This window comes from Plectrocnemia conspersa, unplaced genomic scaffold, assembly GCF_051122295.1.
Source record: "Plectrocnemia conspersa isolate PC_06_02 unplaced genomic scaffold, ASM5112229v1 ptg000013l, whole genome shotgun sequence".
Classification (NCBI taxonomy): Eukaryota; Metazoa; Arthropoda; class Insecta; order Trichoptera; family Polycentropodidae; genus Plectrocnemia; species Plectrocnemia conspersa.
The window spans coordinates 22,043,581-22,069,569 of record NW_028277177.1 but is presented as its reverse complement, the minus strand read 5'-3'; the positions used below and the strand labels follow the sequence as shown (position 1 = coordinate 22,069,569).

At 31.0% G+C, this 25,989-nt stretch overlaps 1 protein-coding gene across 3 annotated transcripts in view; it reads right to left on the bottom strand.

Moving 5' to 3' along the window:
- Positions 1-1,597: 1,597 nt before the first annotated feature.
- The window catches only part of LOC148227598 (uncharacterized), a 72,849-nt gene continuing 48,457 nt past the window's right edge, over positions 1,598-25,989 (bottom strand). Inside the window, exons 2-16 of one of the 3 annotated variants that reach the window (XM_088201930.1) lie at positions 12,499-12,631; positions 10,415-10,497; positions 9,488-10,346; positions 9,263-9,425; positions 8,912-9,144; positions 7,665-8,838; positions 7,392-7,600; positions 7,198-7,326; positions 5,453-7,126; positions 4,881-4,926; positions 3,400-3,565; positions 3,157-3,330; positions 2,986-3,085; positions 2,828-2,915; positions 1,598-2,760 (exon numbers count right to left, since the gene is read on the bottom strand). In XM_088201930.1, coding sequence (XP_088058056.1) covers positions 2,578-2,760; positions 2,828-2,915; positions 2,986-3,085; positions 3,157-3,330; positions 3,400-3,565; positions 4,881-4,926; positions 5,453-7,126; positions 7,198-7,326; positions 7,392-7,600; positions 7,665-8,838; positions 8,912-9,144; positions 9,263-9,425; positions 9,488-10,346; positions 10,415-10,497; positions 12,499-12,575 — 5,358 coding nt within the window. In that variant the 5' untranslated portion in view covers positions 12,576-12,631 and the 3' untranslated portion in view covers positions 1,598-2,577. The remainder of the gene's footprint in view (positions 2,761-2,827; positions 2,916-2,985; positions 3,086-3,156; positions 3,331-3,399; positions 3,566-4,880; positions 4,927-5,452; positions 7,127-7,197; positions 7,327-7,391; positions 7,601-7,664; positions 8,839-8,911; positions 9,145-9,262; positions 9,426-9,487; positions 10,347-10,414; positions 10,498-12,498; positions 12,632-25,989) is intronic. The other 2 variants (XM_088201932.1, XM_088201931.1) reach the window with 2 other exon arrangements.

Sequence of the window (25,989 nt, the reverse complement as noted above, 5' to 3'; positions counted from 1 at the left end):
CAAAAGTCAAAATGTTTTTTTATCCTGAGAAAAAATATAAAGTCTTAAAAACAAAAAAAATAATATGCTTAAAAATTTTAGGATAAAATAGACTTGATGCTTGATGATAAAGTAGATTTACTTGATTGAGCCGCTGCAGTAGTATTTTTAGATAAAAGTTTACATGTTTGTTATTCAAATATATGCGAGTGAATGGTGGACGAAGCACCACCAGTCGTTGACTTCCCGTCGAGGTCCACCAAAAGAATGTGCTGTTCTGCGCCGCCGTCACGTCAGTGTTACTAGAGTGCCGCTAAGTTTTGACCATCTGTTAAATTTGTTAGAATTCGTTTTTTTGTATGTTGCTGTATTCATTTTATTAATCTTTTTTATTACTATTAGTGAAATAAATAAAATTTCCATAAAAAAATGTTTAGTTTTTATTTCTTAAGAAGATATAAGGCCCGCTTTGTATTTTTCGGGGAGCACAAAAGTTCCGCCGGTCACTTTAGAGTAGATTAGATTTAGTCACTTTAGGGTAGATTGAATCTTAATCTTCCTGGCCTGTTTTTGTCAGGTCGAGTTTTTAAAAGGCAGCTCCCTGATTCTTCAGAGAGCTAATTTAAAAAACGGAATAAATGCTTTGATTTGGTGACGAAGCTTTTATTTATAAATCTGAAGATGTATAGCAATCCTGAGCTAATTTTATTAGCTTCTTATAATAGTTTTTAGCGAATATCTGATTTAAGATAAATTAATGATGTAATTTTAATACCTCCACAAATTGAACTTAAGATAAAAACACGCGTCTTTCTTCAGATAAAAACAAAAATTGAAATTGAAGAAAGATGTGATTTTAACATAATTTGTTTTTTACTTTTGCTAGGAAAATTGTTGTTGGTTCCAATAAATACAGCCAAATAATTGTGTAATGTAATTTGTTCAACAGTATTAAAAGCCCTTGACTAAGCTATTGATAGGAATGCATAACATAACCTCAAAACATACATAATTTTTTTTCTATAAAATATGACTTAATATAATAAAATTTATATCTTACATATTCATAAAAATGAACAATTTTTCCTTTCAACAAGGCAAAACGCATCTATGACAAGAACATGTTAACTGTGTAGCTTAACATCTTCTTCATCTTGCTTGTATATTTTTTCAAACATTGCAGTGCGTTCATTTTAAAATAAGTTTGTTACAAAACAATATTTTACAAGCTTGTTAGATATCTGCAACTATCATTAATTTTTATACAAAATCTAATATTGTAATATTAGAAACAGTAATAAATACTATACATATTTTTTTATTTTATATCAAGAAATGTTTTTCACTCTGTATTTTCTGTATGTTGGGTGATGTAATAAAATCATAATTTTGCATTAAATATGGTGATTTTACAGATTTCATCGATTTCTCTTTAGTCAAATCTTTTGCTATTATATTTGGATTTCATAACGAATATTCGCATCAGTGGTCAAGCGAGTTTTGCGATAAAAATAATAAAACGGTGATTATATAATTTTACTTGGATACTTTGAATTGTAAAATTTTATTTTATACTGTAGAAAATTTGAACATAATTAATCACAAATAAACACAAACATTTTCTAAACAATTTTATTATGTTTTTAATTTAAATAAAAAATGATACAACACACAATATTAGTTGAAATGCTAATAATAAATAAATATCAGCATTCACAAATATTTGGCATTTATGATCTTAAAAGAAATTAATACTGTTAATAAAATAATATACAGACAAATTATATATGAAACGGATTACATTTTGTATAATAATTAACTAATAATAAAAATGCATTCTATTTAAGAAAAAATATGGTTAGGCACAATTAATGGTAAAATAATTCCATATGCAAATAATCCTTAAAAATTAATAATATATATATTAAATATAAAAACATTGGAAATTTATTGTATTCGCATTGTTAACTAACAGTCTCAAGATGATCTTGTATAAGCGATAGTTTAGAATTAAAATCATCAGGCACGTTTATCTCCACAAGCTCATGCTAATATATTTGAGCACAATTCTTTCATCACAACATAATTTTGCACATGTTCAACTATAAACGTTATAAAATTCACTAATTATATATCAATTAAAAAATAACGTTATCTTTGGAATAATTAAATATTAATGCTAATTTTAACTGAATTTGTTAAATGTAAAAAATATAATAATTAGTCTATTTGGTATTAAGTAAAATATATGAACCTCTCAAGGCACTCATTACTTTTTTACAATGTGATTATATGGTAAATTTAATATAAACTGGCTTTAATATAATGTAAATCTTGTAAAAATATGATTGATGATTTGTAAAAATAATACATTACACGCATAAGCTGCCAATACTTTTCTAAATTGAAAAACTTGTGACTAGATATTAAAAACACAAAAAGCACCCTCATACGTATTTTCAATGATCAAAAACACGTTCCTTTACAACTTATGGTAACAGAGGTATAGATTAATTTGTATAAAATATATATGTAGAGATTCCCGTATATTATAAACATTGTTCTTATAGCAAAAAATGAATCTTTATCTGACAAAACTCATTGCATATATTCCGTGTAGCCTTGAGCTCCCGTGAATACAACGTCGATCCAAATTCGAGCTGCCGGTCCCGACGGAGCCATTAGGTAATAATGCCTCTGTCTGGTTTTGATCACAAATGTAGTTAGTGGCGATGGAGACTTCGAAACGTTCAAGTGATCCAAATATACTTCTTCGATGACCTTTAATATAATATTAATATAAACATCTATTTTTTAAATATTTAAAAATATATTAGATTTGTAATACCGTGAAATAAGCGCCTCCCCGAGGTTTCTTCTCATTTTTGTCGGAGTAATAAACAAGAGTTTTTGCCATTCTATCAAAGACGAACCATCTGTGGAATAATTAATATTATTAGTATAATATATGAAAGTATATAAAAAATATTCACGTTTAATACGTGCCTTTTAGACCATCCGTGAAACTTTGCACCAAGCTTGTGTAAATAACCTCGACATGAAGTCTCGTCCAGCAAGATATGAGGACACAATACAACCTGATGACCTGTGAAATATTTGATAACATCAAAACCTTTATATTTTATATTTATTGTAATACTCGTCACTGTCACTCACCTGCTGATTCGATATGCTGCTTCAAGTTCAAATCTTCCTTATCGATGGGCAAGTACCTTGTCAACGGCCTCTGAATATCTTCTCTATTCTTGTTCAACATAAAGGAACCATTCAGAGAGTTAGACGAAGCTTTTCTCGATCTGCGCGGACCTTCTACCAACGGTTGCAATGTGACTGTTACAAGTTCATACATTAAATAACTTAATCGCATAATTCAATCTCATAAACGAACTCAAATATTACCTCCATTATCACTGCTCATATCGGACAATTCGCTCAAAGGTCTCATATTGTTGTTGCCGACTTGACCCGCAGAGTAATTGCTATTCGGTGAGCTGTGTCGGACACTTCTTTCATCTTCAATGTACGCCGAAGAATTGTACGAATCCGATTGAGAATGCCTCAGACTCTGTAATGAAATAAATAATATATTTATTAACATATATACATAATAAACGAAATTAAACTATACTTTAGATATGCGTCTTTTCATCTGTACATCGGACAAATTTATCAAATCATCTTTTAATATCCAAACTTCCATTATTTGAGACTATGTCACGCTCGAATTTAATCTGATAATAACTTTACGACGTAAAGGCGTGAATTAAACTGTTAATCGTCGATAAATCGAATGCGACACCGTACATAATTAATACAAAAGCAACTGAAAGTAGATTGACCCAGAATTCAGTTTGCCATAATAAGCGCAAAGTGTTTCTCAAACATTTTAAAATAACTGTTCTCGTCTATCTTAATGATTTATTTTAGTCTTTCTCTTTCATACATAACATAATACGGATAAAATAATACATATATTTGACTAGGCATGTATATATGTATATAGGGTAACCAGATGTCCACTTCAAAAAATTTTATCTTCCTTGTCCTTCTTTTGTGCTTCTCGAACAAAAAAGTCCGAGGTGACCTTTCATGATATTTTCAAAATGCATATAAATGTATAAGTTGAGTCGAACATATCAATACAAATTGAGTCAGAGTTAGCATGTTCACCAGTGTTTCTGTGTGTACTATTAACAATAAAACTATACTGTCAGTTATTGTGCAAAAGTTTTAGTCCCCCCTACTGATCTGAATTTTAATGTAATCTGAGATTATGTACTCGTATAGTCCCTATTGTTTTTTTTTAAATCAGCCATTAAAGGGACTATATGTGTATGTAAACGATGCATAGAAAAAACACAGTTTATTTTGAACACTTTGTTTTTGAACACAACGGCATTTCAAAATCTGCAAAACATTAGTGGAATCAGCATTTCAGAACACTCAAAATTGCACCTGAACATAAGGACCTGGTACAGTATACATTTGTGGATTAAAAAGCGATAAATGAATGTATAAACATCACTACATAAAATATCTTAGATTCGGGTCTAAAAAGTTTGTTTCTCGCTTGGAAAATGAATAGCAGTTACATAAGATTAATTATATATAATTTAAAAATGTAGTATTAATTTTGAATAAATATGAATAAATAGTAAAAAAAAGATAAGTCACTTTATCATTGCTTTATTGTCACCTATTGATATTATTGAGATAAAACTAAAATTTTTTGCAAGTATTTTCATTTTTTATTTATATAATATCTTACCTAATAAAATTTGACTATAAATAAAAGTTATATAATAGTACAATCTTTAAAAATGTAATGTAAATAAGCACCAATAAATCTTGAAATAAAAAAAATAAGGAATATTAATTACCTTTTCAAATGATGAAAATTCCAGTGTCGAATCTACCACGTTTGAACTGAAAAACAAACTAAATTATAATATCTTTGTTTATAGTTTTTAAAGTAATGCTATTATATCCTACGAACCAACAACAGCATAATTTACAAGACATTTTATGCATTAAATGTTGTTAACTACGCTATAAAACTGATACTAAAAGAGAAAATTGTTAGTGAATTTACCACTACAAATACACAGATAAGATATGGCTAAATTGTGATATACGCATTATCTATAATACTATAAAACGCAAAATTATCACCCATGTATCACACCATACAAAGAAATATTATATTAAATTAAATGTTTAAATTTATAATTATTAAATTAATTTTCTTTAACTCTTTGATTGCCGAAATCTGATATATCGGTGTTTTATTTACATTGGCGAGAATCGCTGGATCTGATGTCATCATTAAAGAACGAATCGGATACATTTTTAATTTTGCTTCAGTGGTAAATAACATTTTTTATTTAATACATATTTAGATAGTAATCCCAAAAAGATCGGCAACTAAAGGGTTAACTAGTCTTAGACTTACCTTTCAAAATCAGTTCCAGTTAACTTGCTCTCGTTCTTTTCTTCACCCGCACTTGATAAATTTTCTTCTCTCGTCGAATTACCAATTTTCAAAGCAGATCTGCTAGAATCGTTAATAGAATTACTCTCGTACAGTTCGTTGTCGATGATATTCGATTCGTTCTTCGCCGATTTCAATTGATTCTCTTCCCATTTCAGTGTAGTTTCGCTCTGGATCCGCTTCTTTAACTCAAACATTTTCTCTCGCTCGTTCTCGATCACCTCACAGCCTTTCTGCTCCATAATAGCCACACGATTCCTTTCCAGTTCCCTCAAACTATCGATAGTCTTACGCCCCAATGAATTAAATTCGCCGTTATTCTTAAACAGCGGCGCGTCTAAAGTCACCTTTGAGATTCTGTCTATATCGTCTTGAGATGGAATTTTATTACAAATACTGAACTTCTCACCAGATTCACCGTAATTCTTCTTAATTTCATCGCCAGCGCTTTTCCTGAAAGCAATCTTATTTTTTGAATCGTTCGAAGAAACTGTACTACCCGACAATTCTAATTCTTCAAAACTATTCTTATCCTGCAGCGAATTATTAGATGAATTTGATGAATTATTAGAATGAATCATTTTATTTGATTTATTTGCGTATTTATTATCAGTCGTTGTGCCTTTCGAATTCTTCAAATATCTATGCTTCACGTTTTTAGAAGCTAATTCTTCATGTTTTTCTGTATTATCAACGTTTATATCAACATTTTCTTTATCATCGGCAATATGCTTAGCATTTTCTTTATTCTTCTTACCCACAGAATCTCCCCTAATAATTTTGCTAATATTTGAGAACGGAATCTTAGATTTAGTAGATTCGTCAGATTTAGCCCTGTTCAATTCTCTACTTTTAGAATTCGGCGATTTTAAATTATTCTCAAATGATTTGAACTCCGATTCAATATTCTCGTTATTATAAAACATATTTTCATTCAAACTCTGTGACATGATATCGTGACTTTTATTATTCTTTTTGTCTTTATTCTTCAAACGAGTGAGAGAGTCGAAATTACGCTCCCAAAAACCCTTCTTCTCTTCATTTTTAGAATCTTTACTTTCAATTGAATCATTAATTAAAACGGAATCTTCTTTAGGAGATTCTCCAAATACTTCTTTATATTCTGTATGGGTTTCAACAAACATGCTCATCGACATTGGATCGAATTGTTTTACTTTATCGTTAACTAAACCGGAAAGATCTTCTAAATCTTCATCGTGATTTTCATTTTCTTCTTTAATGCTTCCATTTTGATCTTCCTGTCGCACTCGATCTTTAATTTCATTCATATCATCATCATCAGACGTTGGCGGGGAAAAATCACCAGATTTAATTCTCGCCTTATAGTTTTCTAAATCGGTTTTCCTTTCATTGATCCTATAAATGCCAATCTTCTTCTTGATTTCGTTGATTTGTTTATTTACATCACATAGTTCTTCTTCCAGATTCGACAAATCATCTAATAATTTTTTTAGGTGTGGATTTTCATAATTATTTGTTTCTTTCATATGATTCTCAGACATTTTCATCTCATGAAGAAGTTCATCCATTAGTTTCTCAATCTTTTTAATTTTTTTGCACGTACCCCAAGGATCGTTTCTTAAGACATTCTGTTCTTTTGCAATTCGACTGTAACTAAAAAATAAAAAATAGTTATAGATCAAGAGAAAATCTCATGTAAGGCAAATTGATTAAAAAAATCTTACAATTCAGACTCTTTCTCCAGATGTTGAAATTCCATATCCTCAAATAATTTTTTATCATTTTCTAAATTTTCTTGTGCTTGACGTAGTTCATCTAAAGTAGAATCGCCCGCAGTGAAACTTGTCTCAATACTGAAATTAATTAAAATAAATAATATAAGACTAGATAAAAATACCGAAGTAATATTTTTTCATACCTCCTAGAGTTCTCTTCTGCTTGTTCCAATTTCTTCTGCATGTCTTTCATCTCAGTGTGTCGTTCATCTTGTGCCATTTTGAATTTGACTTTATCGGATTCCGATACAGCTGCCATATCAATCTCATCTTTTCTTATATCTTTCTCCACTTGAAGTCCGTCTTGTAATGTTTCTAACCGCATTTCATATTCATCCAGTTCCAATTCACACTAAAAATAATAAATATTTATCAAAAAGTGATACTTTAAAAAATAAACAGATCAAACAAACTACCTGTTTTCTTGAAAATTCTAAATCATGAATTTCAGTTTTAACATCTTTCATTTGATTCATGATATCCTTTCTTTTTGTATATAAAACATCCAATTCCTTCATCCTAATTTCATCTTCTTTCTCCTTACTTGACTCGGTAACTTTTACAGTGTATTCCTTAGTAACTATTGGTTCAGTCTTAAGATCGTCATCTTCTTTCTCTTTCAAGCTCGCCAAATTGTTCGATAGTTCCTGGTTCTTCTTTTCAATAGCTATCAGTTCATCGCTCAACGATTTATTAGATAGCATATAATCAGTTTTATTTCCTATGGGAATGTTAGACAACGCTTTAGCCAAGTCTTCTAAGCATTTTTCTGGACGATTATTGCTTCTTTCCATCTCATTATTTGCCAGATTCCTATCGATATCTTTTCGCAAAGCGTCAAACTCTGGAATTCCAACTAATAAATCCCTCTTTATATCTTCAAAATTCTTCTTATCTAAATACTCATTTTGTAGTGGATCAATAATGAAATCGTTAGAATTGTCAACCTTTTCTCGATTCTCAGGCTTTAATCTGGCGATCCTCATTTCTAATTCGTTTGCAAAATTGGTGTCATCAATCATCGGTATGTCGTCGTCTAAACTCAACTGTCTTTCTATCCCTTGACATTTTGAACTGAAGATGTTGTTTGGATTTATGCTTTCGTTGGGCGGCGGAGATGGAAATATAAAATGTTGAGGCTGAGCCGCGTTTCTGTTTGTATAAGTAGTCTTAATTCTCGTTCTTGGACTGTTTGTATTTGGCGATTTTGGCATATAGTTCGTCGGGTTATTGTTGGCTTGGCTATGCAACAAAGTCACGTTTTCGTAAGGACTAATAATACTTTTAGGATTTTGGACGCCGATGTAAGTTGATACCATGCTTTGAGCGTTTCTGGCAATCTTTCTGATCATCACAGGACTCGACAGTTCAGTGATGGGGAAATGGTGAGTGCTTTGAGGCGAATCGTCTTGATCTTCTTCGTAAACGTTTTCATAATTGAGGTGGCGATCTTTGTTGGCGGTGTAAGCAATTGGAATGTTTTGTAGAACTTCAGGAATTTGCGATGGAGATGGAAAATTGGGCGATGATGCATTTCTGTTGAATTCTGGAGAGTTCATTTGGTGAGTTCTGTGCACAGCTGCGTCAAATCTGAAAGATTAAAAGGAATCACAAGGTGCTCCATAAGATATAAAAGTTTACCTCATATTAAGTTATTATTAACCTGTAACACCCGTCGCTGGTTTGAATGACGCTCGGATTATTATGATATCCTCTTGGAAGAGAACCATTTGTGATGATTTTATTATGGACTTTCTTTTCCGTCGGAGTCGTCGGAATGCCGATAGAATTCTGTTTTTCGTACTCAGCGAACATATTTAAAATCTCGTCAATGTGAGCTTGCTCTAAGTATCTTTGGTTTTCTTCAGTAAATGTGTCCTGAAAAATATTAAATGGCTATTTGTTTTGTGAATATATGCACTGCGTCTTAACATAAAAGTAAATATAATGAAAAGGTGCAAAATTAGATTTAAAGCAGTCAAATACTGTAGGATTATATAAAGTAATTTAATACCTGGTGACGATTGAAATCGTTTTTTTGATTGTACATATTCGATGATTCGTTTGTATCGTTTGATTTTGCATTTGTAAACGTAGGATTTCTATTAAAACTAGACGACGGTGTTTGATATCTAAACACTGGTTTGTTCTTGCTCGTACCATTAGAAGGATTATTCCTGAAATGATAAATAAATAATGTAGTTTATAGTACATATAAAAATATAAAAAAATAACTCACTTATTCTGATCAAAAGTTTTCGAGATATGATCGATCTTTGTAACTTGATTTTTAATTACAACGTTCGTGTAAGAACAATTCCTGGCTTCTATCGCGTTATTCTCGTTTAAAAACACTGTTCTTTGCATTGCTTCTTTCTCACTAGGAAACGGTTGTAAGACTTTATTATTTTTAGTGATCAACACGTCCTTAGCTGCTATGTTTCCGGTCAGTGAATTAGAAGTGAAAACTTTGGGCGAAAACGATTCGTTGTTCGTTGTGCTTTTAGAGTTGTTTCTCTGAGAATTTTTGACGTAAAACTCAAACTTTGAAACTTTAGACATTATGCTATTGATCTTTGGCACATTGTCAGACTGTTGCGAACCGAACACCTCCTGATCGGAGCTGCTCGAATTCGACGTCTGATCAAAGTCTTTAAAACGTCTCGGAGCGACGGGCGGTTTTCTTTTCTCGACCTTCTTATTCAACATCTCCAATTCGTTATCCAAAGCAGCCTGAGCTTGAACCAGCATATCTCCGTTGCTCATATTACCCTTGTCTTGATTGAACTCGTAGTTCTCTTGCGGCAAAAACTGAATGGGAGCCATCGATATTCTATTGTTAGGCAAAACCGATTTCATCAACTTCGCCTCTTCAGGATGATTGAACCTCAAATAGTTCGAGCGTCCGATTCCGATCATAGAACCTTGCGATAGTCGTACGGGCGATTCTGCCTTGACTCCATCTATCGTGGTGTCTCCTTTGATCGGGTATAGAGTGACTACTCCATTCGAGTTCTCAATCTTACAATGCTCGAATTCGACGCCCGTTCCTTGGATGGGTATATCACATGAAGAATTTGTACCCAATATTACTTTCCCTAACAAATAGAATGTGTTAAAAGCAATGGTAATATGAAATCAATTAATACAAAATGAATAATGATACCTTGCTGCAAAGGATGTATCGTAACAGCAGTGCTCAACCGTCCGAAACCGAGGCTAATCAGATGCGGTGTATACGAAGCTACTCTGAAATAATATAGATACACATGTTAACTATAACAATAACTAAATTGCGTATGCAAATGTGAGAAACATAATCTTCAATACACTTATAATAAGTTTCAGGATCAGAGGCAATCTGTTTTGAAACTTTTGACTCGGCGTGTACAAAATGATGTATTTTTCTGGAAATCAAAACATCATCACTATGTTTGCATTTGAATGTTTCTTATCAGAGACGACATTTGGAAGGGGGGGCAGGTGGGGGCATTTTATTGTCTAGTACCACCTATCTTTAGTTAATAACAGAAAAAAATAATATTGCATTATTTCACAACAAAAAAGTTTTTTTTTTTAAAAAAACATGCATTTCACGCAAATTTTTCAAATGTGTTATTTTATTTAAATATAATTATTAAGACTTACGTATTGCTAATATTCAACCTATGTTTAGTGAAACATATTCAGTTGACTATTTGGGTAAAAATATGTCTGAATGGAAATAAAAATGTACAAATAATAGAAAGAATTTTGTGTATGCAATACCTGCTTTTGTTTTCCCTTCGCCAGCCATCCCTATCATAAAAAAAGAGGTTGGCAGGCTACGGTAGCGTGGTCATTTATCTGTTACATAACATAATTAATCGGAACTGCTAGGTAACATTAGACTTGCTGAGATAAAGCAAATATATTCCTAAAATATATGTATAATTTTTGATTCTTGCTTTAAATGAATTTAAACAGAACACATAAAAATTTAGTATTGCATTTGGGAAACAAAAAGTGGAGGTTCAATAAAATATAAAGTAAGTAAGTATAATATAAAGTAAGAAGAGGGGGGGGGGGTTCTAAGCTTCAACCGTCAAATTAAAATTAGTATTTCAAAATTAAATGCAACGGCGGCTAAAATATTGTTTGTTTCAAAACTATTATGGTTGATAAATTTATCAGTTTTAAAATATTCGTAGAATAACGGATAAACAATTTGATAATTTATATTACACCGCATATTAAATTAATGTATTTTTTATTAAGTTGTAACTAAGAAAGATTTCATTTTAGTCATAATATATAAATTTTAAAGTTCACAAACAAGATTCAGTTTTGTGATGAGACCAAAGTAAGGTGGAAAAAAATATTTCAGAACCACTCTTGTTTTACTTTTGTCTGTGAGCGTGGGATAATTTTAATATATGAATTTGTTTATCGTAAAAACACGTGAAAGGGCTCACCCGTCCCAATATATTGTTAACACCAAAAATGTGTTTCTATTATGAGTCAAAGGATTCACAGAAACTTTATGAAGTGCCGACCATTGTCAAATCACGCGGATTATAAACTTGAAAGCATCATAAAATTATGAATGAAAATTGTATAATCTTCTATTGATGGATCACCTAATTGTACAAACAGAATTTGCTCTTTTTATATATCCAAAAGTGAAGAAGTAAATATTTTTTGTTACTTCTAAATCAATAATAAATATTAACTACCTAACCAAATAATTTATTATGTGTAATTGATATCAAAATTGAATTGGATTATTAAAAAAATATGATCACATCTCTTGCTAGCGATACTAGCCATCAACCAATAGATAACAAGCAGTCGAGATTCTAACGATCATAAATCATTGATGATTTATGATCGTTAGAAGATCGTAAAAAGAAGATAGAAATTATGTGATTTCTACTAGCTAAAATATAATTCGAATATACTCTACACGAATTAACCAAACCCAACTTGTCCTAATGAAAGTTCTAAAACTAGTTATAGTTCTGGAACTTTCATTATGTTTATTCTAAAATATAAACTAAACCAACTTATCTCTTAGGAATATGTTATAATAATAATATCATTCTTTAATCATGCAATTATCAAATATAAATCAGGTTATGTTAAGTTAAGTTAGAAATATGATAATATCTAGTATTTGCTTCTTTTTATTTATTGTACTATATACTAGTTTAATTTACTGTTAACTCAGTATGTTTGAATAGTAAAACTACACCATAACGTCATATTTACCTCAAAGAATTGCCGCATTCTTCTACGTCAACTCTTCCAATGCATTCCTTTTCCAATGTTTGAATATCCGACATCATACATCTGCGTCGATCACATCATCATACATTGCCCAAGTTAGGAATCATCGTCTTTACTGAAAAATAATAAAAAAACAACAATCAATAATAATCGAATGGGTCGTTAATGAGTAAACAGTAATCAAACGGAGGACTACATAATGCCAACTGGTTACTGATGTAATTTTGGTCAGGGCTGAACAAACATCCGAGTGTGTGCGAAACAAAAAAGCGTTGTTTAATGATTAATAATGTGGTTTGAAATGATGCATTGTTTTTTTGCAAGAGGTAAAAGTTTTTGCTATTGCAAAAAAAACACTGCCATAATAAATGAGACACCGATGTCGTTATTCTTTTTAAGATTTATATAATCTTGACATTATCATAATGAAGCCTTGAATGTAAATGATTCAACCATAATGCAACTTTGATTTAAATTTTAATTCTCAATACAATTGACTTAATTTAAAAAATAATTATGTCTTATATCAGCTTTGTGGAAAGAGATTCTGATTTTATCTTTAAACCAAAATGATTCCGCCACTCTAATTGGTTAAAAGAGATATTTTAAATACAACTCTGCCAAATATCTAAGCCAAAAACCGTTATGGGCCACAATTTTAAAGGTAAGAGTTATTTAAAGTTTATTTACTTGCGCTTTAAAACAAGTTTTGCACTGTTGTTATTTTTATTTTACATTTTCCCTCTAATTATGTAGAATTGAACTCAAAGTAAAATTAACCTAAATATGCAATAATTAATGTTTCACCTATGGTTTATGCAGATTCTGCGCTATTGATCAAATTTTCGTTGCGCAGCTAAATTAATTTCGATATCATTTTTAATTAAAATTATTTTTGTTAAAAAATGTTTTATAAATTTATTATATTATATAATAAATGGAATATTTAAAATACATTTTAATCACTAATTTTTCTTATTTATATTATTTATAATATTATTAATTTTAAGATATAATTTTAAATAGCTTGAGAAAAATGTCCAGACGTTGTGGACATGGGAGCTGCTAGTAAAAAAACAGATGTCCAATATTTGTGGACAAATAATTAATCTAAAGTTGATTAAAATATGGGGCATATATACATATATGCATCTTTTGAGCAAATATATATGTTTTCAATATTAATGGGAGTTATAATTTCTCATATAATATAAATTGTCAATATTTAGAATGAAGTTATGTATAAAATTGATTAAAAAATATTACAGAAATAAAATAATTTATTTATTATTCAATTATACGTATGATTTATGAATTATGAATCACTTATATTAGCGTTATCTTTGACTCTCGCCAGTTAATATTTTAACGTAAACATGTCGCATAGCAAACGTATATATTTCAAGGATTTAAAAAAATCTTATCTATGCCATATTTATATATTATTAAAATCAAGATTACTACTAAGCCCCGGACTTTTTGTCACAAAAACCTAAATATAATCCAAACTTGGATTGAATAACGAAATAAGTAACACAGTAAGAGTTCCCGTGTTACTCACATTTTCAAGTTGCCAAATTTGGGGTCACCCACATGGTTGGCTATCGCCGATTTAATCGTACGATGACTCGTTTTTGTTTTGTCTGGGCGTACCCGCATAAGAGTGTTATTACGTGACGTAAAGTGGACCGCCTTGCCTCGGGCGAGATTTCCATTTCAATGGCGGAATTTCGATTTTGCCATTAGGCTTTAGTCAAGAGTTAGCGCCGGTTGCGTTATCTGAAAGTATAATACTTTTTACTGCTCGAGATCGAGGTAGTAATACTAATTTGACTTTGAATTTCGTTATGGGCGCCATCAAGATAAAAAGTCAGAGGTTAATCGAATATTTTATGCATTTGAGTCATGCGTTCAAGGATAGGGTTTCAAGACTCAAGGTACTACAGTCGGATCTTTGGTTTAAAGACATTCAACATCTTTAGGAGGAACTGGTATCGATATAATCGTATTTATATTTTAAATCAAGTAGCTAGGTGTGAATAAACATTATTGTCATATTGAATCAGCATGTCAACTAAAATAAACGAAAAGTGATACTGGGCAGGTGATTTTTATATGGCAGCGTTTCGGCTTATTAACAATCGGGAAATGGGGGGAGTTAAACGACCCTCCTCATCATCATTGAGGATTTCTCTGAACTCGAAAAAAGTACATATATAAATTTCAATACTTTAAAAATGACGATGTTTACAAATTGAACCGATTTCGAATTACTGTTGCGCATGATCTTAATATAATGTATACAGTCTATTAAGATCATTATTAGACAATAACAAAGAGTCTAGTTCCACCAATAATCACGATATTAGCCAGTGGATTAGGAACGGGTAGGGACGTTGGTCTTCCCGCAATTCTGAATGTTATATAAGCCGTAACATTTCCGTACTGATTCATTTTCTAGACACTCCAGTCAGGAATTTACTTTCTTCTTACACTTCAGTCAGGAATATACTGCTTTCAGGCACTTCATACAGAACTACCACAAAACGTTCAGCCAAACTCGCACCAAATGGAGCTACACAGACCAGGTCCAGCTAAACAGTCACCTAAATCACGATTTTTGATCAAACTTAAATACTACGTGACGCAGTACTACAGCAAAAACAAACACATATATAGTCCGTCCAAGATGTTAGCGCTTATCATCGTTGTGTTGGAAATAAGGGTGCGTGTACGCATGCATGCATACATACACAGTTTTCCGCGAATTTGTTTACACCGATAGGAGAACGTTACCAATACTAAATCTGGGCTGTTTTAAAGGTAGGGTGACCATACGTTGGAAATTGAATTAAAAATTATAATGTGTTAAATTTTTATTATAAATTATTGTCATGTTGTAGTATTTTGTAATCAATAAAACAATTCCTGTAATATTCTATTAATATTTAAAAAATATATATTGAACAGATATAGAACCTGGAGAGTGATACCAAAACTGCTCTCATGTTTTTTAGTTAAATATGTATATAAATAAGCAAAATAAGAAAGAAAGTGATATTTTACACTTTCCTCGACAAATTAAATTAAAAAAGTAAAAATTAATTGCACTTGTAATTTCACATGGTCACCCTATTATATTTTTTCACCAATACTGTGACGATGAGCGTTCATATCTTGGACGGACTATACATATTGTGTATTTAAAATAGTTTATAATTAAAAACTTCGCGACGTACATCACATACATATGTCATGTTTGTTTGAGATAATTGATTTTTAAACAAAGCTTCATTAGTATATGTTATATCAACTGAAGCTTTAAACTATGAATAATATTATTGTGCAAGGGTGGCTAATTTTAAACACGCCATCCAGGCAAGCACATACCACAGTTATTATTAAACGTCGTTCAAAGTCAGTAGTTACAACATGCTAATGTAACAATTGTGCAAATTGAAAACTTCTGTTTATCACCAGAAAAAATTAACTATCAACCACAAAAAGGCGACACATTGCGAAATATCTTCATAGAACTCACACTCACACATAGTGGGAGTAAAAGTATGGCGAAATCCCTTCGTAGCGGCAGTCAATGGATATTTTTTCATATTAAATCGAAAAACATATATACAGTCATACCAAATTACACACACGAGCGGTTGTTAAACTTAATACCATACGTTTCAAAAGAGCGTTCAGAAATCGACTTCCAGGTGAGATTCGAAACGGACGAAATAAAACCTAATGCGAAAAACGACCTCTAATTCGAGTTTCGTGCTAGCCTGCTCATTCATGTCTATTTAACTTCTGGGAGTCAATGATCGAATCGCTCATTTTCAATGTAAATTCATTCAATGAAGTCATCTAAATGTATATTATTTTCGATAATCGCTTTAGTTCAATAAACAACACAGAAAACATTCGACTGACGTAATGGTATTATAAATTGAATATTATAAACAATCCATACAAAATGTCGATGAGGTCATTTTGCGGTTTAAAAGATCGCTTGAGGTTTGGCAATTGATAGTCTGTTATTTACGAATGTTGTTTCTTGTGTAAGTATGGATGTGAAAACAAAAAATATTAAAGAGAATGTAAGCATTAGTAGAAGAAAAATAAAATGAAGTCTCTAATTGCTTTGTAGTCTGGAGAGAAGAATTCAGACGGAATTTGGTGATGTGAAGCTAAAAGAACAGAAAAAGAGTTAAAAGTCGCACCAAGCCTAATGCCGTATGGAATGTAGTATTAAAAAAAAGAAGTTTGGAGAATTTATGTGTATGGAACGAAATGCATAGTTATATGTATTATATATACATATTGATTTTGCTATATTTGTATAATAAATTTCTACAGATGAGCATATAGCAATTGATTTATTATTGTTAACATAGCTAATATTTACCACAGTAATATAATTAATAGAAAAAAAACTTAAGTTTTCAATAGAGTAAAATAATAAAGATAAGATTGTTGAATAACTTCTTAGAATGCACAATATTAAAACATTATAAATTTACACGATAAGAAAATAAAAACATAAAGACAGTGCTACATAAAATAAATGATAGTTTAAAATACAATATAAGGTAATTTTAAATATGAATCAAAGTTGACCTGAAAAATTCTAGGCCTTATAAAATGTTTAATTTTAATGACAAAAAACATTATTTAGATTTTTTTTATTATGTATTATTTATTTATAACTCTCTCCTATTCTATTTTATTTATCTCTAATAGAAGTAGTTATGCTGGGTGATCATCAATAAACTAGTGCGGTGTTCTCTAGTGAAAGCCCAGGTAGGAAGTCGAGCGAGAATCAGAATAAATATCTTATGCAACAACAGACAGACGGAGTTTTACCCTAACATATAACTCAAATAAACAAGACGTTTTAATTATATTTTAATAAGTAAGCTGAGAAACGTTACCGCGTTAACCATTTGAGCGGTATCGCCGTACATGTACGGTGATTGATATTTTACTGTTTTGAGGTAGTTATATATATTTACATATATAACTGAAGAAATAATAAATCAACCGAATCAAAACAGAAGCAATTATTTTCACAAAACGTAGACAAACTTCGTCAGCACCTTTCCTAAACGAAGAGGGCAATAATGTCAAATGGAAAACAATAGTTAAATACCTAGGCTTACATCTGAACTCCAAGCTTAAATTTAAGAAACATACTTTGGACCTTCGCTCTAAAGGGCTTGCCACCATTGAGGCCCTTAGACCAATATTTAATTTAAAAAAATATAATTTGAATCTATAAACAATTAATTAGACCTTTTTAACATATGCCTGTCCAACGTGGAGTAAATATTTTTTTCTAAATTGCAAGTCTTTAAAAATAATATATAATACATATTTTTATAACAATCTTAAAAATTGCATATTAACCTTCGAATACCAACAATTAGAGAATTCATTTTTTAGTGCTCGGTATCTTAATCACTAGTAGAAAATGAGCAAAGTTGCTTTGCCAAACAAAACATGAGAACACTCAAGAATTTGAAGAGCGATTAAACATTAAATCGCTACGCACTTTTGAAAACCATTAGTGTTAATTACCGTAAACAAAATTATATAACCGCACTAAATTTGGAAGACCGGAATTAGTGATTATTAGTTTAAATAGAGCTATGTCGTACATATAAGGTATTTAATTACCTAATAATGAACTTTTTCAGCTCATATAAAATGTCATACATATGTATATAAAAAATACATTACAACGGCTGTTCAAATGCAAGTAATATTGTATTATATTGACAAAGGACAGCACATTGGAATGCAAAACAACAAATTGCTAGGTTGCCATATGTCAAACTGTTCCGGTAATAAACAAACGAATAATAACAAATATTCGTAATTGGCTCTTAAGGAAAAACGGGTGAGCAACAAAACCTCCCCCGGGCGAACCAAACGTATAAAAGCAGATACATAGCGTTTGTATCGAAACAAAGTAGAGCTACGCCAAGCAATTCTCATTGTCTCATCCAGTATGTTTCTCGTATATTTTGTCGACATTCAGTATGCAATCACAATGGTTTCATGTGTAAGGAACCACACGGAAGACATACTCTTGCTTTATAGATCGTATATATTAGGTATAAAAATTCTTTAATAATGAGCTACTTTAGCTCATGATAAAATGAATAAAAAAGTACTTCTATATATATGATTATCGAATGCGTAGAACAATGCTCATACAGTTACTCGTATTTTTGTCGACATTCAGTAAGCGGCCGCAATAGTTTCACACATAACGGACCACACGGCAGACATTTTAAAAATGTTTAGCTTAAACGAAAAAACGTATAAAATACTAAGCACATCAAAAATCGACTCATAGTGCACGATTCCGATAAAGGACTCAACACCAGATTCCCACAATAAATCAGAGATTAGAGGAACACTACACATTTAAATCCATGCGATGATCCTACTTATCTACGTCGATCCCGGCCGACCGCTACAATCCTTTTTGGATCAATCTGGACTCATATTCAGATAACCACTAGGCTGAGAGACTGACTACTGTATTATAACTTGGCAGAGAGACTCTACATCGATCCAGACCTCCGCTAGACCCCATCGACTAGCATCTGAATTTTATATGTATATTTGTGCAACACATTAACTGGTTGAAAGAGTCACAGCACTCGACATCACAATCCGAAAAATATATAATCATGTACTTATGAAGCGTTTAGAATATTAAAGGCGAATGTCATCAAGACGAATATTTTAAAGGCAAAAAAAACAAATGATCTTAAAACAAAATTTAAATATTAAAATAAAATGAGATAAAAGTTATAGTTTAAATATAAATCTGAATCAAATGGTCGTCTTTTTATCCGCATCCGATCAATTCCAAACGCTTTTTTCTATTACTAATAGGTATCTAACCATTTCTTGTACGTGATTTGGGCGAACAACAATCAGAGGAGAAAGTAGGCAATGGATTAAATCTATCAATACAACACCGACCGTAAAAACGCACTTGTAACGCAAACAAATTTCCAACAATAAATATTTGTTTAACCATAAAAAAGACATGCTAAGAACACAGCGCCTGCCGGTTATTGTACCAAGTTGAGTTATTTTGAACTAAGCGTTTGAAAGGGAGGAGTGACTAAAAATAATTGACTGACATCCTGCTTGATCCTGGAATCTTTTGCGAGATGAATACATACATACATACAGGTCTGCCGAGAGGCGACAAATTCCCAGGGCCTGACTTTAGAAAAAATCATAGCAAGAATATATGTATAAAAAAAGTAAAAGCCGACCTCAAATAATGAAGCTGAACTAAACTACAGCTATTTTAAGGTATGAGTTCCTTCAGCCTATTTTATACATACAGGAAATAAAAGGAAGGGAACATTGCCTTCAAAAGCACCCACGTTCTATGTAGTATTTGCACAATAAACATTATTATTCAAAGGGACAGTTTGTGTTAAAATTTCTTTGCACATTATTTTTGACTTTATTGCTTTTTGAACGTTTAAATATATAAGACATGAGAGGAAATATTTAACGAATGTAAATTAGTAGCAATAAATTTAGGTATTCGAACTGAAAATTCAGATCAAATACCTAAGGAAGAAGCAAAAAATTATAGTATGAATTTAATGTTTTTGTAGTGTATTATCAGTAATTTGACAACTGGATTTAATGCAACAAAATAAATAAATAATATATTCAGTTTAATGTGGTTATTCCTAAAAGTAAATCTACAATAGAAAAAAGAGTCTCGAATCTATCCCGAAAATAACGGTGGCTATTTGTAGCATAGAAAGAGTTAGCTCGTATCTATTATTATTTATTTAAGATATTATATGACAATGTTAAAAAATATATAAAATGGCATTTTTGTCATGAGGCCCGGAATCATCGTTTTCCCAGGGCCTGGGTTCGCTCGCATGTTTTGAAATTAAAAATCAAATATTAAAACTAATTTGTATACAGAATATAATACATCAGTGATTGGTATATCTAGTTTGTATTGAACAGAAAATATAAACCTAATCTTGTTTCGATAACTATAATACCCACAATCATACATGTTTTTATCAGTAATGCTCATAATTTCATATCATATACTATGATCGATCTGACAAATAAACTAATGATTTTTAGTGATAAACGTTTATTATTATTTTATATATTTATTAAAATAAAAAATGACCTAATAACAACGCTATTAAAACTATAGTATTTATAAATTATATACATACATATATGTGTAGGTCGAAAATTTACGTTATACGCCATACCGTACACGTAGTAATAATTATTTCCTATGACGAGCACAAAATCACTTAACGGAAATTGGCCACTTCGCAACATATACCTGATTAATGTTCTAAAACACTTGCCATATATAGCCTAATATTCCAAAACTGATGTGTGATTATCGATTTTGCAATCAATCTTGTGAATATTAAGAATTACGCATTTAATTAGGTAATGCGAATAACCCAGATATTGGCAAAAAATGCGTATGAGAACTGGGTCTCAGATGTGTTTCGATGTAAAATAATATATACAATACCCATTAAACATTTTACAAAATTATACATCAAAAGTAAATAGTATGTATACAATTTGGAAATTGGTATCAAGTTAATAAATTTTGTACTTTCTAAAATTTTTTGTATAACCATTCATAAATCGATTATGCACTAATGATATTTTTATTAAAATGTATATTTAAGATACGCTTCGTTTTTTTATACAAATAAGTTTGATAGATTAAATTTTCGTTTATAACAAATAAATATTTACACTATTTATTTGTATAAATACAAAGTAATAGGTTGAACTCAATATATATACAACAACGTAAACATTTAAATAGTGAAATAAAACTATAATATACAGTTGTAATATTAGTAATTAACTTTATATTGCCGAACGCATTCGATTATCGATAACAGTTATTTTTACTGTTGTAATAAATCCTGTTTATAAATTAAAGTATGCAATGACTGCATATGGTTATTGTTATAATTAAGTAAATATAGCTATTGTGTATTAGGGCGTCCACTGATAAAGGTGCCAATATGTTTTATTCGTAATCAGCGGCATCCGGATAGTAATGTGCCACAATAACGACATACCTAAAAATACAATAATGCAAAAAATCGAGTTGTCTAAAAAAAGGGTCAGCCGTTATTTTTATTGGTTCTTCTAAATCTATGTAAATATAGTCCGCCGTAAAAAAAGCGAAAGATTTCATCCCGTATGCATCAATTGATTCATCAAGCACTCACTTTTAATTTTTAGATGTCCTCGATATTGTTTTGTACGAATAGAACAAAAAAAGGTCGCGCGCGCGCGTTGAGGTGGAGGATCGCCATTATGCACTTGCTGGGATGACGAAAAAAATACATTTCCAGAATTGCAGCAATTATACATAAGTTAACAATTATAATTATCTATTATAAATTCAATACATGTAAAAAATGCATCATTGATAAAATAATCAAAATACGTATAAGAACCGCCATGTCAACTTTAAATTGGCTACTATAATAATAATATTTTTTTATTAATCATTAATTATTTTCATAATATTAAATGATTATGAAAATAATTAATGATTAATAAAAATAATTATTATTAACTAATAATTATTTTTTATTAAAATCATATTTTCTAAACATTTTACAATTTTTAAGAATGACATTTTTTTTAATGCTACAAAAAAATATTAATGTTTATAATGCCATTTCTTGATAAAATGTTTACTATGTTCGTACGATATTTTTACAAGCTTAAGTTACATTATTTTAAGCCCTTAAAAACTCGTGACCTAGTGCGAATTTTCGCTATCACGCGATAACACGTGAACGGACCATAATGTGTTAATATTATTATCATTAAAAATCTACATTGGTAACATAACAGGCGTTACTCAAATACGTTACAGCAGCGTAACAATTAATATCTACAAGTTTGAGAATCGGTGACATGTATAGTAGACCCCCCAATAGCACGGTAAATTTGGGTGCGTGTAGTTGGAGACCAGAAAATAATCATACATTTTTTCAATACGTACGTACGAAGCTCGCTCACACATAATAGCACGTTCCTAATTTACCGTGTTATTGGGGAGGTCTACTGTATATATATAAGATTATCAATTGTCTATCATTAGGTCAATATGCAGCTCACCTTATTGAAACACATCACAGCTTGATATTTATGGCAATAATAATTTTGTTAATAGGCCCTCTTTTGACCAGCCTCTCTCATTCAATCGCCTAGTTCTTCTGTGATTTCAGCGTTTCTCATAGAAAATTTTCGCAATTTCTTTCGCTTAACCGCTTGGCACATACACATAGACTTATGGTGAGACGAGATCACGTATTCCAATTAGCGAGATGCGTCCGTAATTCCGAGTTGCGCAATTCTCGCCGCACCGGCGTACCTCGGTGGCGAGAAAATACCCGTGTATTGTAATTGAGCAAGTGTAATACTTTTGTACGTACTACGTACTAGAATATTATGTATATTCAATCAACCGCCGCCGAGAGCAGTTTTATTGTCTAAACAAGCTGCTGCTGTATCTAGTTTTAGACCCGTGGGTGGGTCCAAATGCGTATTATAGACAAGAGTTTGTGTGCATAGCAAATGCACGGTGGCTAAAAATATTTGTATTGTAAATTAGTATAGTGTAAATAACGCTAAACAATCGACAATAAATATTTAAATACAAATAAAACACATTTCCGGGTTGGAGATGTAGAGTTTAATAGCGCAGTTATGCATAATTTTAATGGCTGATTTTTTTAATATGAAACAGATTACAATAATACGTAAAAGAAGGTATGGGGTATCACTAAGCGCATCGATAATTGGGATTTTAGCTAAAGACGGCCTGTCGCTAATTGTTAGGATTTCATCAACTGAATGTAGTAATATGCCATATGAGTGGCAATAAAGATATGTCGCTCGTCTATATTATTTCGTACATGGTGATTGTATCCTATTTAGAATTTTTTTCAAAGCGTGAAATTATGAGCGCTTTGCGCAATACTATGAGGGCAAAATTAAAGCGCAGAGTGAAATATTATGAGTACGTTGCAAAATCATCTACCTGGATGTGGTTTACTAGTATTAAATTAGAGGACTACGATTTTATAATATCGGAATTATCACAATATTTGTAAATGTATAGTTGAAAAATACTGTTTATTTTTAATTCGGCTTTTGAAGCACTGCGAGTCATTAAATATATATGTATACATATACGTAATCAAACAAACGAACATCCTTGGCCTTTTATATATGTAATACCATGATGTAAAACAAGGGTCGCCAACCTTTTTAGCCTCGCGGGCTGTATTTTCTATTTAAAATAGGTCAAAGGTTGCAGGTTCAACATAAAAGGTCATTCATAGAACATTTTTGGTATAGTAAAAATTTTCTGTACCTCTTTTATGCATTTTAAACTAACCTAGTAATATACTAAAGTTGTATTCGCGTGACCTTTTTTAAGCTCCAAAGTCAAAGACCGGGTAACTATTATTCTCTTCGGAAGACAGGACTTGAAAAACAATAGAATAAGGTCATCCGAAAAACGCTTTGGTATTATTAATAGTAAATATAAACATAACCTTTCCAAACACAAAATTCAAGTGATAAATAATATGCTCGTATGTTCCCGAGAGTGCCTCGAGTTCGCTTTTGCATAGTCGAGGCAGTGTGCAAAACATTTGGTATGATAGGCACACAAAAATCCGTAAAACATCACTGGAGAGTTAACATTGTTTCTTTTTTAATTATTTGTTTTAAATATTAGTATTTTTCACCCAAATTCCTTCACCTAAATACATACATCTAACAAATAGTACGTTTAAATAAATAATGTAATAGTTATTAGCAATAAAGATTGTCCTACATTGAAATATATTTTTTACGTTTGAAACTAATTTAAACTGTGAAGTCTCTCGAATCTTTTGGGAGGCGCACAAATACGCGGCCCTAAATTTCGATATCAAATGTAACAAATCACAAAAATCCTCCAGCGATTCGAGTATTTGTCACAGCGGCGCGGCTTATGGATTGTAAAAAGGCGGATGTTGCGGAACTTTAATGTAAAATATAATATAAATTCTAAAAAAATATATAAATTACTAATATTGAATCGTACTATATATTTATAATAATATAGTATGAAACATAAATGAGTTTAGGTAGTGTTTTAATATAGGGATAAAAAAAAATTGGTCCGCGGGTACAATCACTAATATGTTTCTAATTAAAACATATGTATTTTCGCTTATACTGTAATAATTAAATAATATACGTTTGCTGTTTAATTAATCTATATAAGTACCTTTAAAAATTGTTTTTTTTTTAAATTGTAAGTTATTTCATTAGCTATTTTTTGCTTCGCAGTACCAAATTACCACATAAAAATCATAATAAATAAAAACCATAATAAAAAAAAAAAATATCGGATCTAAAAAAACTAAGGGATTACAATGGTATTACAACAATTTTTTATTGTTTTATGCAAGGTTCATTAAACTAATCTTTATTTGGTTAATTAAGCTCGTATATAAAATATCGTAAGTCGATGATAAACGAGTGAAGATTTTGTATGATAAATATTTCCTCATATTTTAAAGATTATGCAATACTTAACATACAAGTTATCAAACATAAAATAATAATAAATATGCATATATGTCTAGATTAAAAAAATCAGAGTGAATTAAAAATAATAAGTTGAGCGTTCGGTATTCGCACACTCGTAAGCTGCGGTACCTCACGATAGTGAGAAACTGACAGCTAGTATTATATTTTATTAAATGTTAAACCAATCTACGCGTTTATATTTTTTAAAGTAAGTATAAAACAATTTATATGCATAAATATTGACCCAAATTGTTGTAAACTAAATCAATAAAAATATGTTCCATATTCATAGATATACCATATGTAAAAAATTTTTTTACTGTATATTACATATATTTTTTCGGTACTGGTTGATTTTATACCGGCCACACAAATAGATCCAGATTTAAAAGGGCAATTGTCTCATTGTTGATGACCGTGACCAAAAACGTTCATTCATTAACAATGAGACAAATATCATGGCACAAGAGGGATTTCTTTTGACCACACAACACGAGTCGTTAAGAGAATCCCTTATGTGACAAAACGGTAAGGACAACGCAATAAATCACCACATCGCAAACCCTTTGAGGAATTCGAAAGTCTGGATAAGCAAGAAATTTGCTTTCGAAAATGCAACATCTGATTTCTCGAGTTCCAAGAAGCGACTGCAGCGATTGGCTAGGAGATCGATGCACAATCGCGATTGGCCAGCAAGCGTGCAACCCCTGAAGGATATAAGCCCGGACTCCGATGAGGAGAGGGCAGACGGTCCACGGCACTTGAGGCAGACGATCGGAGGCACCATACGAGACGGCCTTTGGCAAG